Source organism: Acomys minous, assembly GCF_964271855.1.
Source record: "Acomys minous genome assembly, chromosome: 2".
Classification (NCBI taxonomy): Eukaryota; Metazoa; Chordata; class Mammalia; order Rodentia; family Muridae; genus Acomys; species Acomys minous.
In genome coordinates, this window is record NC_140484.1 from 57,442,548 (window position 1) to 57,459,849 (window position 17,302).

General features: G+C 53.3%; 1 protein-coding gene across 1 annotated transcript in view; it reads right to left on the bottom strand.

Moving 5' to 3' along the window:
• Positions 1–17,043, bottom strand: part of MUC5B (mucin 5B, oligomeric mucus/gel-forming) — a 34,770-nt gene extending 17,727 nt beyond the window's left edge. Inside the window, exons 1-25 of the mRNA XM_084802814.1 lie at positions 16,969–17,043; positions 14,702–14,773; positions 13,782–13,850; positions 13,188–13,449; positions 12,920–13,031; positions 12,053–12,143; positions 11,661–11,767; positions 10,260–10,461; positions 9,651–9,785; positions 9,163–9,280; positions 8,940–9,078; positions 8,601–8,711; positions 8,278–8,347; positions 7,807–7,947; positions 7,324–7,488; positions 7,093–7,187; positions 6,109–6,235; positions 5,589–5,844; positions 4,561–4,616; positions 4,199–4,299; positions 3,822–3,973; positions 3,392–3,530; positions 3,169–3,282; positions 2,030–2,209; positions 1,384–1,623 (exon numbers count right to left, since the gene is read on the bottom strand). Of these exons, the coding sequence (XP_084658940.1) occupies positions 1,384–1,623; positions 2,030–2,209; positions 3,169–3,282; positions 3,392–3,530; positions 3,822–3,973; positions 4,199–4,299; positions 4,561–4,616; positions 5,589–5,844; positions 6,109–6,235; positions 7,093–7,187; positions 7,324–7,488; positions 7,807–7,947; positions 8,278–8,347; positions 8,601–8,711; positions 8,940–9,078; positions 9,163–9,280; positions 9,651–9,785; positions 10,260–10,461; positions 11,661–11,767; positions 12,053–12,143; positions 12,920–13,031; positions 13,188–13,449; positions 13,782–13,850; positions 14,702–14,773; positions 16,969–17,038 (3,324 nt within the window). The 5' untranslated portion in view covers positions 17,039–17,043. The remainder of the gene's footprint in view (positions 1–1,383; positions 1,624–2,029; positions 2,210–3,168; positions 3,283–3,391; positions 3,531–3,821; positions 3,974–4,198; positions 4,300–4,560; positions 4,617–5,588; positions 5,845–6,108; positions 6,236–7,092; positions 7,188–7,323; positions 7,489–7,806; positions 7,948–8,277; positions 8,348–8,600; positions 8,712–8,939; positions 9,079–9,162; positions 9,281–9,650; positions 9,786–10,259; positions 10,462–11,660; positions 11,768–12,052; positions 12,144–12,919; positions 13,032–13,187; positions 13,450–13,781; positions 13,851–14,701; positions 14,774–16,968) is intronic.
• Positions 17,044–17,302: the final 259 nt, after the last annotated feature.

Below are 17,302 nucleotides of genomic sequence, written 5' to 3' on the forward strand. Positions count from 1 at the left end.
GTGCACTTTCCCTCCTGTCCATATGCGTACCCATCCATCTACTTGCACAGCTGCTCACCCTTTACAGCACTGTCTCCGTGACCACCTACACCTGCACAAATATTCACCTTCCCATTTGCCTGCCTGTGTACCTACCTGCATACTCACCGATACAACTGCATGCCTACACATCTGCTCCGCTTTCACACCTACTTCCCTTCACTCATGTGCACCTACCCACCTGTACACTATCATGAATGCTCTTTGGATCTTTTTATTTGATCCAGCCATGATCTACAGGCTTCATAGCTTCAGCGCACTACACTCTAGTCCCACGTCTGCCTTTGTACGCTTGCTCTAGTGCACTAGCCCCGATCCTATGCCACCCTTCCCATTGCCGATGTATTCCCTGGATTGTCTTCCCATGACCTCTGGTAGTTCCTTGCTTCTCTTTTTGATGTTAGCCCCTCCCTGGACACCCTCCTGCCTCATTCCTGTGGAGAATTGCTAGGAGACAGCAAATTTTGTCCCCCCTCCCCCTCATCCATTTGAATGAGCTTGTTTCTGAGACCACCTGAACTTCCAGACCCTGTGAGCATGCCCCAAGGAAGTAGTGAAGTGGTTCTCCTCGTGGTGTGGTGACCCCTAACCACGACATTTTAGTGCTACATCATAAATAAGTTTGCTACTGTTATGAGTCGTAATGTAAATATCTATCTAATAGGCGGCCTTTAAGGGTGCTGCGACCCACAGGTTGAGAACTGCTAAAGTAGTGGGTGGTAACTACCCAACATTGTTTAATTTCTAGACAGGCACAGCTGCAGGGCATATGGTTAACCATTTAACATGGGAGAGTTGTCTAGTTCTGTGGAGGAGAGGGCCCACCACTCACACTGTACTAATTAGCAAACCCCAGAGTGTACTCGAGTTCTTGCTTTTGCCACCGAGGGCATCTCCAAGTCAGCCTTGTCAGGCCACAGTGAACCAAGGCATGGTCATGGTAGCAAAAGGGACCACTGGCCACATGCTCACAAGGTTGGTTGTGGTGATCTGGGGCGCTCAGCACAAGTGAGTAGCACTGGCTGCCCGTGACCCATGAGCACTTTCTGGCCATGGCCTGAAAGCCTGTGTTGCAAAGCCACCGTCTTATCCAGATACCCAAGTCTTCGTTGTGGTGACAGGAGGTGGCCTCTGAAGTCTAATGAGAACCAGTTACCATTTCCTCTGGGGGAGTCCTTCTGGTGTTTAGACCTGGAACTCTAAGTCCCAGGGCCATGGACCATGTACTCTGACTGGGTCAAGATGGTCCTCAGAGGCCTGCTATGTGCCTAGTCCAGCAAGACTCAAGTCCTACCAGGAAGAAGCAGTCAACTTCAAGCCCCACGAAGCAAGGCCAGGCCCTACCTGAGAGTGGCAGGCGGCGAAGGTTGCACTGTTGATGATGCTACACTTTTTCTGGGCCCAGGACTTGCGGTAAGGGTTGGCAGTGCAGGGGTCCTTGGGCACCGGGGCATCCGGGCATGATGGAGAGAACTTCCAGCTATTTCCAAACTCCAGCACATCACCCACCACAGACTGGCTGCGTGTAGTGAAGTCGTTGATGGCATTGTCGTCAAAGTTCCCGCACAGGCCACAGACCCTGCCCTGCAGACATATGAGGAGAGAGAATCCCTGAGCAGTTGGGTGATGTGCCACAGAAGCCTGCCTTGGGAGTAGAACAGAGGAAGAGCCCATTTTCCCTGGGTTGCACCCAGTGAACTTGCAAGTGGATGTTATAGGGTCCTGGGGCAGGTGGGCGAAATGCACTTACTCTCTGTAGAAGACTGTCTCTGCACAGGCCTGTGGGCAGGGCTGGTTCACCAGTCATGGCTCCAGTACACCCCATTATTTATTGCAATCTCAACTCACCCCTCTTGGAACCTGGTGTTGCGTGTGGCCTCCATGGCCAGGGTTTTTCAGTGTGGACCAGCCCTTAGCAGCCTTGTGAGCTGCCAGCATTAGACCTGCCAGAGCTGAGCCTCGGAGCAGGGCGCCTGGTGGCCACACTTGCCTTATAATGCTGCTGCAGTCGGATGAACACACTGGTCTTTCTGTCCCAGGATACGACTATCCCACTGCGCATCTCAATGACCAGGAAGATGCCCATGTATCTGATCTTGAATGGAATGTTCCCACTTGACCCTCTCTCTACCACCTTGAAGTTCCCTTCATGAAGAATTAGCTCATAGCTCTGTAGATGGAGAAATACAGGGTAACAGTTTCAGGGAGCTGGGAGATCAGGAGCTTGTCTGGTGCTCTTAGAGGATGCCTCAACAGATGAAGATTCACTGTGTGAGGGGTGGGGGAAGTCAGGGCACATGCCTGCAGATCTCCAGAGGCTCACATGTACAGTTCCCTCTCACGCCATCCCTCACCCACTCCAGGTGACCTGATGCTACCTTCCTTCCCACTGGATGGGATGCAGGCCAAGCCAGCAGATCTGCTTCTGGCTCTGTGAATTCCGACATTCCTTAGCCATAGGTGGGGTACTGAGTATGACATCCCTCCCAAATATACCGATAATTCCCAAGACCTGAAAATAACACTACTAGAAAAAGAGCCTTTGGAGGATCTTGAGATGGGTTGTCTGGAATTACCTGAGTGTCGTCTAAGCCCAGTGTCTGTCTTTACAACGACCAGAGACATACAGACAGGGTAGAAGGTTGTGGTTAGCCAGAGGTGGACTAGAGCGATGCTGCCACAAACCAAGGACTCCTGGAGCCCCTAGCCCAGAAAGGTAGGAAGGCTCCTCCGAGCTCCTCAGGAGCACGGTCCTGAAAGCCTTGATCTAACTCTGGCTCAAGGATGGAAGTTCACAGTACATCAAGCACTGGTCTTGGTGTCCAATAATCCCAGGCTAGGGAATGGCCCTTGCTCCCCAGAATGGGATTCTATAAGTATCTTGGCCCCCGTGACACATGCTGAGACCCCTAAAACACCAAGGCCAATTCACACCAGGGTCCCTGTCGATACCTTTTGCCCACCTCTGAGGGTCCCAAGACCTACCAGTTATTGCAGAGTCTGTTATTTTAGGGCCCAGGTTTGGGTCACTTGCTATCCTGTCCTAGAGAGTACCTCATGGCTGGAGATCCAGGAGTGGAGCTGCAGAGGGAGGAAGTCAGTCCCCAGTAGCTACAAATGTACTCTAACCTCCACAAAGATCTTGATGGCCTTGGAGCAGGTGGTTCCTGTCGTCCCACAAGGGACATTTTCAGTGACAATACGGAAGGTCCCATCAGCACTGGCGTTGCCTCTGCAGTAGTCCTAAGAAGGGAAGAGATGAGGCTCTGGTGATAGCCCCGAAATCAGCGGGGGTGGGGATGGGGCCAAGCAGAAAAGGATGACTCATTGAAAGGAGCTGGGGACCACACACCTGAGCCAAGGTATACTCGCAGCTGCCTTCAAAGATGTAGCGTTCACCATCAAAGGTGACAAAGTGGCCATCCCCATAGGCCACACATGCACCCATGCAGGGCTGATCAGTGCACTCCCACCGGCGGTTCCTGCAGGTGCTGGGAAAGGAAGGGTCACTGCTGACAAGGGAACTGCCCTCTGAGACTGGCTGTCCTAGTCTTAAGCTAGCATGCCATTTCACTTGGGGAATTAAGCTCACAGTACATCAAGCATTGGTCTTGCTGCCCAATAACCCCAGGCTAGAGAAACAGCCCTTGCTCCACAGAATGGGATTCTATAAGTATCTTGGCCCCCATGACACATGCGGAGACCCCTAAAACACCAAGGCCAATTCACACCAGGGTCCCTGTCGATACTTTTTGCCCACCTCTGAGGGTCCCAAGACCTACCAGTTATTGCAGTCTACCCGGATGACCTCCCCAGGTCTATAGGTGGCCTCGTTGTGTACGCAGGGACAGTCCTCCTCAGCAATGCATCCCCCATTCCCATCTGCCACCAGCCCTGAGGGACACACGCAGCCCGAGACACAGCGTGTGCTGAACTGTGGACACAGGTGGCCTGGTCAGGGACTGAAAAAGCAGCCTGTTCCCGCATCCCTATTCAGGTGCCCAGGATACCAAGCAAGTAGACCCTGTCCTGGGAGTGCCCAGGAGGAGGCCTCCCAGAGTCTGCAAGACCCAAAGCCACTGAGAGCCCAGTGAGATTCTCCCCTCCCCAAGGCTCTTCCTGTAGATTGGCATGGTGAATGAGGATTGGTGTTACTCACACAGCCCACATCCAGCGTGTGGCAGCTTCTGAGGCATTCAGACCCTTGGGCACCCACTGAGGCATTGTTACAATCCAGGTATACCATAGGCGCCTTGCACCCTGAGGAGGACAGGCATGTGAGAGAGGCATGTGAGAGAGCAGGACATTCCAGGTCTTACTGTTCAGGTGGCAAGCTTGGGTCTTGAATGACTTTATGTTCTGTCCCAAGCATCCAGTCTGTGTGGACCTGCCCCAAAAGGTATAGCCCAGAACTGCAAGAGCTCTGTGACCACACTGCCAGAAGCCCACAGGACCTCCCTCCATAAAGCCTCTCGGCACAGCAGTCATGGCAAGCCAGGGATGGTCAGGGTGGAATTTTACCTGTGCTTCTCTGCATCAGGGCTCCCAGGCAGCTCAACTTCCCGTTTACACACGTGCTACAAGAGACAGTTGTACCCTCGCTCTGGGCCCAGTGTCTCCTACATTTTACCCCAACTACTTCCCATGCCCCACCAAGGTCTGGGCCTTCATGGGCATCCTTGCATCCTCCCAAGGCCAAGAGGGTATCTGCTGTTGGGAGGTCCTTGGGAAGACCCTGAATGCCACATTCCTATACACTAAATGTTTAGTCAACAGCCTGTGTTAATACTAGGATGTAGTAGTGCCCTTAAGAAGTAGGGCCAAGTAGGAAGAAGGTAGGTCATTGAAAGGGACAGTGGGACCCTAACCCAACCCTGCTCACTCTGTCTTCCTTCCTGTGAGGTGTGTTCCGTTCTACACATTCTTCTGCCATGATGTGCTGCCTTTCCACAGGCCCAAAGTCATGGGTCCACTCATCACATCACGTCACATCACGTCACGTTATATCATATCATAGGCTAAGCCTCTAGGACTATGAGCCAAGTCAAACTTCTCTTTAAATCTTGTCACAGGCTTCTGTTATCATAATATAAAGCTTACCTACACCATGACTTGTAAAGAAACTGCCTTTGGGGTCAAGGAGGGAATAAGGCCGGGCGTGGTGGTGCATGCTTTTAATCCCAGCACTCGGGAGGCAGAGGCAGGTGGATCACTGTGAGTTCAAGGCCAGCCTGGTCTACAAAGTGAGTCCAGGACAGCTAAGGCTACACAGAGAAACCTTGTCTTAAAAAAAAAAAAGGGAATAGGACCTCAGCTGAGAACTGCTTGTGAGTACTTCTGCCATGACATCCTAGGACCCTCAGAACAACTTCCCTGCTATTTCTCAGGGAGTCTGAAAGGTGCCCCTAACACCCAGCATACCCCAAGTGTGTTTTGAACCCTTCAGAGAGGAGGCTACACAGACTTCCAGGTAGAGAAGATGAAGCAGCCAGAGCCTCCACTGACAGCTCTGTGAGGGTGAGGAGGGGTGTGAGGGCGGTCTTCCTTACCATGCCACACCATCATCTATGACCGTCTCTCTGGGAGCTATCACATTTCCATGGAAGTAGCAGGGACAGTCCTCTTCAGTCACACAGTAGCCCTTGTCATTCAGGAAGGTGCCTTCAGGGCAGGTGCATCCATCCACAGGCACAAAGGAGACGCCACAGGCGATGTCGGGTTCACTCAGAGAGCGGCAGGTAGGCTCGCAAGTACTCACTGTATAGAAGTACTTCTTGGTCTGGGGACACTTGCTCATGTAATTGTCTATAGGAAGAATAGGACAGAAAGATGAGTGACTTGGTGGGCTGGCCTAACACTGGCTCTCTCCTGCCTTAGGCTAGTGATATCACTGTTGACACAACAGGATGCAGGGTTCTTGTAGGCATGGGACAGGAGACTGATAGCTGCTGCTGTTGGGGGGAGGTCCCAAGTCGTCCCCTCCCCCCATGCCAGAGTGACAGGTTCCAGGTAGTTAATGTGGGGATGTATAACCTGTGACAAAGAGCCTTGGTGTTTCAACATACTCACAGCAGACTCTCTCCCTCCAGCCTTTGAGCAGCACACCTTTGGCAGCACAGGCAAACACATAGGCGGACAGGGCCGCACACATGCAGTCCTCACTATTTTCACAGTTGCATGCGTCAAATAAACAGTTCTAGGAGACAGGATATCAGGGAGTCAGGTGCCTCTGTCTCCTATGGCTCCTTGTTGCTCATTTAACTTTGATATCACATCAGCCAAACCCTGGTCTCAAGGCCTGGACCTGTGGCTGGCTTCCTAGCAGGAGCCACCCCGTGAGGTACTTTGACAAGCAGGGTCTTTGGAGGAGTGGCTTGGTTTTTGTGCTGAGGACAGAATCAGAGGCTACAGGGAAAAGCGGCAGCCAGAATGGAGACCAGACCTGGGGTCTGGGCATAGAAACTGGAAAGTCTGAATCCTAAGGCAGGGGCCCTGGGGAAGAGTCTTCACAAGACAAGGGCAGGGTCAACCTGTATCTATGCTGTCCTTCTAAGTGGCTTTGCATAGGGAGCCTGGATGGGATGTGCAAAGAATACTGAGCCAGCTAGGCTCAGGAGGGAGTGTCCAGTAGGGTGTCATGGAAGTGGGTTACCTGGAAACCCACTTGAATGGAGTGATGTGCTAAAGTTCATGGCTTTAGAGTGTTGTTTAGGGTTGAGGTATATCCCCCAAAAGGTGCTCTGGAGTGCTCCATCACATACAAATGGGGCCCAACATTGAAAGAAGCCTTTAAGGGGAAACCAAAGGAAAGAAGGCCACAAGGTAGCCCTGCACAGGCACCTGCTCTCTTTGCAAGAGAGAGGTTGGGCACACACTAAAACCATGAAGGACCCTTCTGAGATTTTTTTTTTTTTTAGCTTCCTAGTTGGTGAACCTTTTAACTGTCCTAAGATGTAAACACCAGATTGAGTAGTGGTGGGAGGGCCTTGGGAGTCCAGCCTCCAAGGGCTTTCATGCCTGCCCACACCCAAGGCCAGCAGGTCATGGTCTCACCGAGTAGAAGGATCCTGGGCTGACAGTGGTATGACAGGCTGAGAAAACTCCTGAGACTTCATTGAGCATCGAGCACCACTTCTCGGCAAATTTCTCTAGGGAAGAGAGAAATGTGGCTGCCCCTCCCCTGCTTCACAGAGCCTGTTCCCTGCCTTAACCTTAACCCTTCATGCCTCCCTGCCTATATGGGGTTTCTCTGGCCCTTCCCTAGGGATTTGTGTGGCCCGTTACCATTCTCCACACTGTATGAGCAGGGGTCCTCATAGGTGTTCTTGGAGTTGGGGCAAGAAGGTTGACTCTTCCAGGTGTTGGAGAAGGCTGCTCCCGTGCCCTCCACCACCCCACTGAGGGCTGTGAAGTCATCAGCCTGGTTCTGGTTGAAGTTTCCACAAAGGCCTAGGGACCGGGGTCAAGAGGTCAGCGGGTTGTTCAACCTGCCCACTCTCTCCCCAGGGCTGTCATCCTTCAAAGCATCGTCAAATGAGGACTGGGGGAAAAGTCCCTTCTCAGCATTTGGTTCCAGAACCAGCCAAAGATAAACCCCTCAACAGGGCTAGCCCAATCAGGGCAGCACAGCTGGCTCTGTCTTCCTAGGCCACTCCAAAGTTACTAGAGCCAAAGCGTCCCATCCACCTTGCACAGCCTAGAGCTAGGCAAGCCCAACCCCGACAGCCACACTTCACATGCCCGCCCTCAAGCCCACAGGTGCCTCACCACACATCTGGCCGTGGTAGGAGGGGTCCAGCCTGACAAACACCTGCATGAGGGGCTCCAGCTGCACTTGAAGCTGCAGCCCCATGCCTGTCTCCACTATGATGAAGAAGGACGAAGGACTGAAGACGGTGACGCCGCCAGCTGTGAGGGGAGAGGTGTTAGGCATGCTGGGAGGTGGCCCAACTAACAGACCAGTGATGAGTGGGAGAGGAAGTGGGGCACCTAAGAAAATCCCCGTGCCCAAAGTTCCCAAATGTGCGTGGGTTGTAAATGACTGCCAACTGTGCATAGATGGTGCTGCTAGACGTAGGGTTCCCACAGAACCAGGGGGTAGCAACTTGTTACCCCATGGGAAACACTGGAGTTCACTGAAGTCACAGCTTACCAAGGAGCTAGACCCTACCCAGTGCTGAAAGCCGACTGCCCACTGAAGGTGCCAGCCCTGGCTTGCCATCCCAGGGAGCCACACACCTGTTGACACAGGCAGCTGGGTAAAGATGGAGTTCAGGAACACAGCACCGTTGTTCTGGATCCGGATGACCTGGTATGTGGTCGGCAGTCAGTACCCACGGGGCCCATCCAGCCATTTACAGAGAGAATTCTGATAGAATCCCCCCCCTCAACCCAGTGGCAGAGCCAGGAAAGAAACTCAGGCCTGTCCTAGCAGCAGGTTCTGGAATCTCCATCTGGGTGGTGGCTGCTCCCTACCTGAGGGCCCTCTTTACTCCATATGCTTCCCCACCTCCGTCACTCACAGTCCTGAATGTTACGGTAGTCAGAGTCCCAGTCCTCACCTTGCCCAGGCGGTGGAGGTTGAGCGTCACTGCTTTGAGGCAGTTCTCGGTATCCGACACTCCGCATTTCCGCAGATCAGCCAGAACGGTGAAGCTGCTATTTATACATTCCTGTCAAGAAACCCAAGATGTGTGGTTGAATGTGGAATTCCCATATGCACAACCCCTCAGGACCTGAAGGAGTTCAAGAGGTAGCCTCAGGTACCCCGGCTTCCCATAGTCAGCTCGTCACAGGGTCTAGGACCTCCTTGTCAGCTAAGATTCACCATGGCCTTCACCCCTGCCGTTGACCATCATAGGACCCTAGCTGATGCCTCTGGACCAGGGTTGTGGCCCCACCTTGGTCAGGACGTAGCTGCAATCTCCATGCACATTGTAGGGTTTCATATCGTAGGTGAAGATGTGGGATCCGCCTTGCACAGAGCAGGTGCTGGGGCATGGCAGGTCCTGGCACTTCCACAGTCCCCCGAAGCAGGTGCTGTGGGGGAGTCCATGAGCAGGAGGGGTACAGGGAAGAGGCAAGCCTCACCCTACACACCCCCACAAAGGCTATTAAGCTTACCAGGAGCTGCAGCTGGTGTTGAAGGACTCTCCAGGGGCATAAATGCGGCCACCGTGGGTGCAGTGGCACTGCTCCAGGGGCAGGCAACCCAAGTGTGTGATGTCATCGAGTACAGTGCCTAGCAGAAGGGGCAGTGAACACAGATGCTCCCCCATGCAGGTAGCATGGTACAACCTGCCTCCAAGACAACCCCAGTCCCAGGCAGGGGGAAGGTCCTCTAGTCTAGAACGTTGCCCCAACCTGGACTGATGGGGATAAGCTATTCTGGGCCTCAGTTTCCCCACCTGATCTCAGGGACCCAAGACACCCATTCTCAGTAAACAGATCTCTGCCTTGCCAATGGTCAATTTCCGTTCTGCCTTTAGCCATGAGATGCAACCCCTAGCAGAGTTCATCTCCCTTAGGAATAGAGAGGCTCAGCAGAGGCTGGGGTTGAATGCTGGGGACCACGACCCAAAGGTAGCCATGGAGATGGGGGCAAAGGGCACAGAGCCTGCCTGGTGAGCAGAAGCAGCCATCTGTGCAGTGGTCCTCGCAGAGCTGAGAGTGTTGTGGATTGGAGCAGGTATCCACACAGGGTGAGCCGCACTCCTGGTGTTCCATGTTGAGAGGGCATGACCAGTCTGTAACAGAGATAGCACTTGACCCGGGAGAAGTGAGTCCTGACCACTTCAGTCAGGGAGTCTCGTGCCCACCCCCTGCTCCTATGCCCATTGAGGTCCCAGAAAGGCATCTGCTGGGGAAAGCAATAGGCAGGAGAGCAGGGACACAGCATTTCTCACACAGCTAGCCTTCTCTACCCAGGGTCACCTGAGGTCACTGCTGTCCAGGAGACCTTAGTCTGAGGTTCTGGATCCATATCTTCTGGCTGCACCCAGGGACACAGCTGCCCCCCTCCCTGAGACCAACATGTCCACCAGAGCCCCCAGGCGTATAATTTTCCCTTCAACTCTGCCCACCATCTCCGTTCTCCATGATGCTCACGCTCTCTCATTAGCCCTTAAGTTGCTCTCTCTACCTTGACTTCCCAGCCATGTTCTAGGCTCAAGACTGGCCCTTAATAAGACCCTGGGCTATACCCTAGTGAGGACACCTACTGCAGAAATCAGAGCTCCTCCAGTTCTGTGGATAGCCCCCTGCATGGGCACACTGACGGGAATACTCAGCAAAAGTGGCACATGGGCATGTGGGACAACGGCACAGGTCCTGGACACAGGCATCCAAGTACACATTGACGTCTACCAAGGACCTGCACTCAGCAAAGGCAGGGCCAAGCAGGACGTGGCGGCAGATGTCCTCCTGGGGAGCACAGACAAGCTAAGCACCTTTTGACCCTCAAGCAGGATTGTCATGACACTTGTAATGGGGACCCTGCCCCTCCAAGGCCAAGACAGGAAGTGCCTTCTTCCCCTGGAGGTTCCTTCCACCCACAAATCTATCGTCCATCCGCCATCTATCTGCCATGCATTCATCACTCACCTACCCATGCATCCACCAATCACCAACTCTAATCTTAGCCCTAACCCACCTGCTGTATATCCATTCACCCGTCCACTCACCCATCATTCATCTACCTGTCTTCATCATCCATCTGCCAATCATCCATCCATCCATCAATCATCCATCCGCCCATCTACTCATTCATCACCCATCTACTCACCCATTAATCATCCATCCATCCATCCATCCATCCATCCATCCATCCCTTCATCATCCTACACATTATTCTACTCAAATACTGTGAACTTGCTACGTCAGGGTACAGCTTGGCTCTGAGGGAGTGACCCAGGGCTCTGTGTTCCCACCACCTCCTACTCCAGGGCTCAAGACATGTTGACCTGTGGCTTGTGTGCCCAAGAGAATGCAGGATGCATCCCCGTATGGTGGCTTAGAGAGAAGGGAATAAAGATAACACCCACCCTTAGGTGGTCTCCATGGACTCAGTGCTGCCGCTGAACGTCTTCCTACCCCAGTTCCCCCCAGGTAAACAAGTGCGGGGCCAAGACTTCCAGTATTTGGCAACATTCTCATTCACTTCACAATCTAGGGAGGACTCAGGCACTCTGCTAGTTTTGGGGAATTATGGAGTCACATCCAAAGGATGAGTCCTCTTTGTTCACAGGAAGGGCTTCTTAAGTGTCCTTGAGTGTCAACCGCAGCCCACTGTGGGGTGGTGGGCACACTTTTCCTCTACACACATCATCTGCACACAGAGAACATGTGTGTCTTGGTGTGGAGGTTGTGGCTGTCCATTAAATGTAATCCGTTTGGTCCCACTGAGGAGAGAGCCAGCCTGGCCTGCCTCGCTCAGACCCAAGCAGCAGCCTCCTGAGAGCTTTCCATTCCCTAATTTTTCAGGAGCTGGAAAGCCCTCTCCATCTGGGCACCGAGGCTATTCCTCAGCCTTTGGCCAGGCAGCGCTCTGGTCTCATATCAGTTGATGAAGGCCTTGCACTGTCCCCAGCCCCTAGGGACTGTGGCATAATCAAGGAGCTCACCTTATCTGTGCAGTTGGAGATGGCTGTGGGTGGGGGATCCTGGCACTGCTCTGTAGGACCATCCAGCTTTTGCAGGTTTCCAAACTGTACAGGGGTCAGCCTGGTGTCTTCAGGAGAGAAAGCGCACAGTCAGGAGATAGACTTCCTGAGGTGTGTACCAGGGGACTCTACACACCTCACACACCTACACACATGCACACATACACACACACATACATGCACACATGCGCACACACACACACACACACACACACACACACACACACACACACACTCCCTTCCTCCATGTCTCTGCAGTCCCACTCCCCCCGCCCCCTTGCATTGCTCCTCCAGGACTTCTTTGATTCTCTAGCCCTTAGGACCACCTAGCCTGAAGACTCGGTGGCACTCACTGTGGGCGTAGAACTCGTTGACAGCCGGGAGCCCGTTGAAGTCACCGCACAGCCCACACGTCTGGTTGGTATATTGGGAGCTCAGCTCCAGCTGAGGGTGAGACAGAGGAGCTTCAGCCTCAGGGCTTCTGCTCTGGTTGCAGGGCCTGCCTGGCAGCTTCCCACCCCACTTGCCCAGGGGACCAGAGAGGATATTCTCCAAAAGACTCTGTGTGTGTGTGTGTGTGTGTGTGTGTGTGTGTGAGAGAGAGAGAGAGAGAGAGAGAGAGAGAGAGAGAGAGAGAGAGAGAGAGAGAGAGGAGACAGAGACAGAGACAGAGACAGAGACAGAGACAGAGACAGAGAGACAGAGACAGAGAGAGAGAGAGACAGAGACAGAGAGAGACAGAGACAGAGACAGAGACAGAGACAGAGAGAGACAGACAGACAGAGACAGAGAGAGAGAGACCGAGAAACAGAGAGAGAGAGACCGAGAGACAGAGAGAGAGAGAGAGAGAGAGAGAGAGAGAGAGAGAGAGAGAGAGAGAGAGAACGCTATAATAGGGCCAGGAGCTGCAGGAGCTGCAGGCGCTGTGGGAGAGCTGCAATGGGCTGTGCATGAACCGAGGCTATGGCGAAGGCTGCATGGGCTTTGGGAGACTCTGAGAAGTCAGGAGTGACTCAGGAGTCTGTGAAATCTGTGGGGAGCTTGGGTCTATGGAGACTGGGGGGGCTTATAGAGGGGAATGGGGAACTGTGGGAGACCACAGAGGGCTTTAGGGGTCTGTAGTACTGAAAGGGGCTACATGAGGCTGTGGGGGCTTTGGTAAGAGCTGTTTAGGGCTATGGGGGGGGTGGAGCTGTAGGGAACTGGGTCAATGTCCTCACCAGGGCGCTGTCTTCATTCCACAGGAAGGTGAGGATCATCCAGATGGTGATCTTCACATACCCGCTGCTCTTTTCCATCAGAAGGCCTGAACGGCTGTAGGGCAGCTCCTCCCTGTGCAGAAAGTTCTGCTGTTCCTTTCAGCAGGGTATCTGCAGGGCCAATCTTCCCCACTCATGCTGACCCTAACCCTTCCCTAGAGCACCAAGTGGGGACAGGTTGAGGTCTAAAGGCCAGGCTGGATGTACTGCTCCCCAGGGCCCAGCTCACCGATATCCATTCACCAGGACAGAGCCATTGATCAGCTCAATCACCAGCCCCTGGACCTTGAGGACCACATGGGTGACCACGGGCCTGGAGCCCTCAAGACCGCGCCGCAGTTGGATGTTGAAGTCCTCGTAGGTGGCCCCGCAGTGTGAAGAGAAGACATAGTTACAGAGGCCAGGGAAGCGGAACACATCCCCGTCGAAGGTCTTATAATGGAAGTCACCCCACGTGCTGCAAACTCTCCCATTGTGTGCCACTTTCAAGGCTATGGGGAAACCAGATACAACCACCACTGAATGCCATCACTCCATGCCCAGCTACCCAGGGGACAAACTCCTAGGGTCAAGGCTGTATCTCTGGAGCAGGGAAGCCAGCTACCCATAGCTACCTAAGCCAGCTCCGCCCCTACCCCACTCCCGAGACCCAGACTCATCATCCACTTCATTTGCTGCCAGCTGTTCAACAGATGTTCCCAGGGAAAGTTCCAGACCCTGTCCAGTGATGTTCAGGGTCCACCCTGTATCAACTTCACCCACACTGATGAGCCTCCCTACCCCCACCTCTTGGCCTGGTTAGCAGTAGGAACTGTCCACTTACGGCTCATGCTAGGGATGAGAGTGATAGGTGGGATGTAGGTGACGTGCTTCGTGGACGAGGACGTGGGAGCTGCAGGAGGAAGGCCAGGTCACACTGGGGATGTGGCAGGGGACAGCCTTCCTGTCTACCCCAAGGAAATCAGGAAGCCCAGGACTATCAGGTTGGTTCCAGGCTATCCAGTTTCTACTTGGCCACTCCTGAACAGCCCCCCTCCCCTCAAAACCCTCTCCTGTCTGCCCAGGAGCTCTTCCTTTTCTGGATGTTCCTGTCTGTGTGTGCCCAGCACTGCCTTCAGGGAGAATGGGTAATGATTTAAAATAAGATGATACCATGCGAGGCAACATATATTACATTTTATGAGGTTTATTAAATGAGCACAGGGGTAGAAGGAAAGGGAGTAGGGTACCCCAGGGACAGAGACAGAGACAGACAGAGGAAGAGAGAAAGAGGTATAGGGAAAGAGAGCAGCAAGGTGGGTCTGTCCTTTTATATAGCCCTGGGCAAGGCCATGCCCCCGTGGCAGGTAGGCAGTGACATCACAAGTAGGCCATCTGAAGCAGAATCCTAACATTCCTCCATTTTCCTATAATTAAAAAAAAAAAGAGGAACATTGGATTGTTTTTATATAAAGTAAACTGAAATATATAAATGTAGGTAAGGGAGAAAAGAGAGACCAAAAGCAATAGTAACAAAATGTCCAGATTATATAATGAAGGGGAAGGAAAAGCTCTGTCCTGAAAGTTTAGGGTAGAGGGTAGGGTATGTCAGCTGTGTATGCCCTGCAGCAGATAGGGACTGAGAAGTGCTGGGAGAAAGTTTTAATATGATAAATGGCTGTGGGAATACCAGCTACCTGGCTCACCTGAGCCCCATCCCACCATCAGAATAGGACACCCCAGCCCAGAGCCCGAGTCATGTACCACTATACGCGTTCTGATGGTCTCCGGCGAGTTCTTGTGGTTCCAAGCTCAGATTTACCCGACCCTGGCTATCTGCAGGAAGGAAGAAGCCATCAGGCCATGGCTACTGCTCTGTCTTAGTGGGAGGCATATGGGCTGGCTCTGGCTCCATGCCAAGGTCCTCCTGTAATCTATAGAAACTGGAACAGACTTGGGCCTGGTGACTCCAACCCCATCAGCTGTAGTACCTTTCAGACACTGAGCACCACCAAAGGCAGGTGTGCTTGCCACCTGCACCTATGGAGTGACACCTGGTCCTGCCAGTGATAGGGCTGATGCTCCCAGTGGGTCAAGGAAGCAAGTCAAGAAACAATATCAGAACCGTGGTCATCTGTTGGGAGATGACTGTCATCTCTATCACTTGAGGTCCTTGGAAGACAAAGGCTGGCTTTGTTAAGGAGGACACAATGAGAGGTCTCCAAGAGTGGAAGACAAAGTCTGGCTTTGTTAGGGAGGACACAATAAGAAGATTCCAAGAGTGGCATAGCAGAAAGAAACGTAAGAGCAGAGGCAGCCCCAGACTAGCTCTGTGAGCCAGGGCTGATTGCATGGGGAGTTCGCTTCTTGGCACAGGATGTCTACTCTGAATGGCCTGAGCTGTCCACTGCCTCTGGGCAAGGCCTCCTCCATAGCCTGACTGCTAGAAGCCCAGGAGACAGATTCGACACAAGCCTGCAAAGCCCTATGGCTCCTGAAAGCCAGCATGTTGTAAGGGACCGTGTCCCCCAGGCCTAGACCCAGATGGCTACTTGCTCCAGTGCCATGGGCAACGCGGCTTCCTGTTTGATTTTCCCAGCATGTCCAGCTGACATTTGGAAACCGCAGGGAATGTCCTGTGCATTAATCTTTCCTCAAGGGCCCCGCTTGACTGCATTTCACAGAGGCACGGCCGCTCCCTCTGCCCATCCTTGACCCAAGAGCCACAGCCTCTCCGAAGGGTGCCTGGCCCAGCCTGTCCTCCGCCATCTGCTGGAGGGCCCCATGGGTAAGAATGCCCATCCCAAGGACTCCTGCACTATGCTAGCCCCCCTCAGTCACCACATGGCCAGAGAGTTCTCAGCTACCACCACGCACAACCACATCTTGGTCTGGGTTACCCATGTAGACAAGAACCAAACTCCCTCTGTGTGAAGGTCCAGCCCCAATGCACACACGTACACACAGTTGTCACAAAAGGACACTCCCCAACCCAGGACTTAATTTGCCCTTTTCAAGTAAAAAGTGAGTGGGCAGGAAGGGCTGACTGTTCACCAGGTATTCTCACACTATGACGGACAGGACGTGACACAGGGAGAGCCATGTTAAAGAGAGAAAGGGCCCAGGAGAGCAGTTAACAGCCATCAGACAGCCCTAGAAGCAAGAGGAACAACCATGGCTGCTCTGGATCTCAAAAAATGGGCTTTGGGGATTTTACACACACATACACACACACACACACACACACAAGCACACAGAGACACTGTCTGTCTTCTTTCACAAATACAAGAAGCCTGGAGTTAAGGTTCCCACCTGCTCAGACTCCTAGTCTAGGGAGCAGAGCCTGGGGAGATCATGGCACTTGGAGATGCAGTGCTAGCCCTGCTTGCTTACTGCCGAGGCCTGTGGGAGCCATCTTCCTAATACTGTCAACATTATTAATATTGTGACTTTCTCAAGAGCAAACAAACAAGGAAAAAAGCTCAGGGGACAAGGTCACACAGCCCACCTGACCCAGCCATGGGTTCAGACTACAACTCTGGGAATCTTAGCCATCTGTTCTGACTCCCAGCCCTAATACCTGGAGGTAGAATCCACTTCAAGGAGGCCCCAGCCTCTGTGAACAGCACTTTGGTACCTGTGACCCCAGCAGTGGGGGCAGGGCCTTTCCTAACTAGAAATCTCTGCCCCTGCTAATTCTAATACAGACCTCTCACTCTGTGGGCCTTGCGTTCCTCTCCCATTCCTGTTCATTTCCAAAACCAACACTGTCTTGGGGTTCCACCAGGGCACATACCTCAGGGCTTAGGGGACCTAATTTCTTCCAGGCACCACCATTGAAGCCAGGCCTTTAGGCTGCGAATATAGCTAGAGAATGGGAAATAGGATCCAGAGACCAGGGAACTGCAAGAGCAGGGACCACGATGTTGGGGACCGTGGAAGGAGCCTGTCATCTCAGCAGGAGAAATCCTCAGGTGGAGGTCATCTCTCTGGGAAGATGGTTTTAAGAGGGCAAGGGGCTTTGGCCTTACCTGCTGGCCACACCATGAGCAAGGCCACAGAAGCCCAGACCAGAGCCCAGCTCCAGCTCTTGCTGCCCATCCTGGGGTCAGCACAGAGGGCAGGCAGGAGGGACCGAGACAAGGCGCTTGCTCCCTGGAGACCTGGACTTATGTAGCAGACGGCTTTGGCCCGGTGCCCGGTTCCTAGGCCATGTAAGGCATTGCCTACTCCCTGCACAGCCACGTGTGTTTGTTCTTGGGGAGGGGCCATGGAGAAGGAAGGATTTGCAGCACTGTGCCACCAGACAGAGTGCCCTCACCCCTTGCGGATTCTGAGAACTGGGAGGGAGTGGACAGGGCAAGG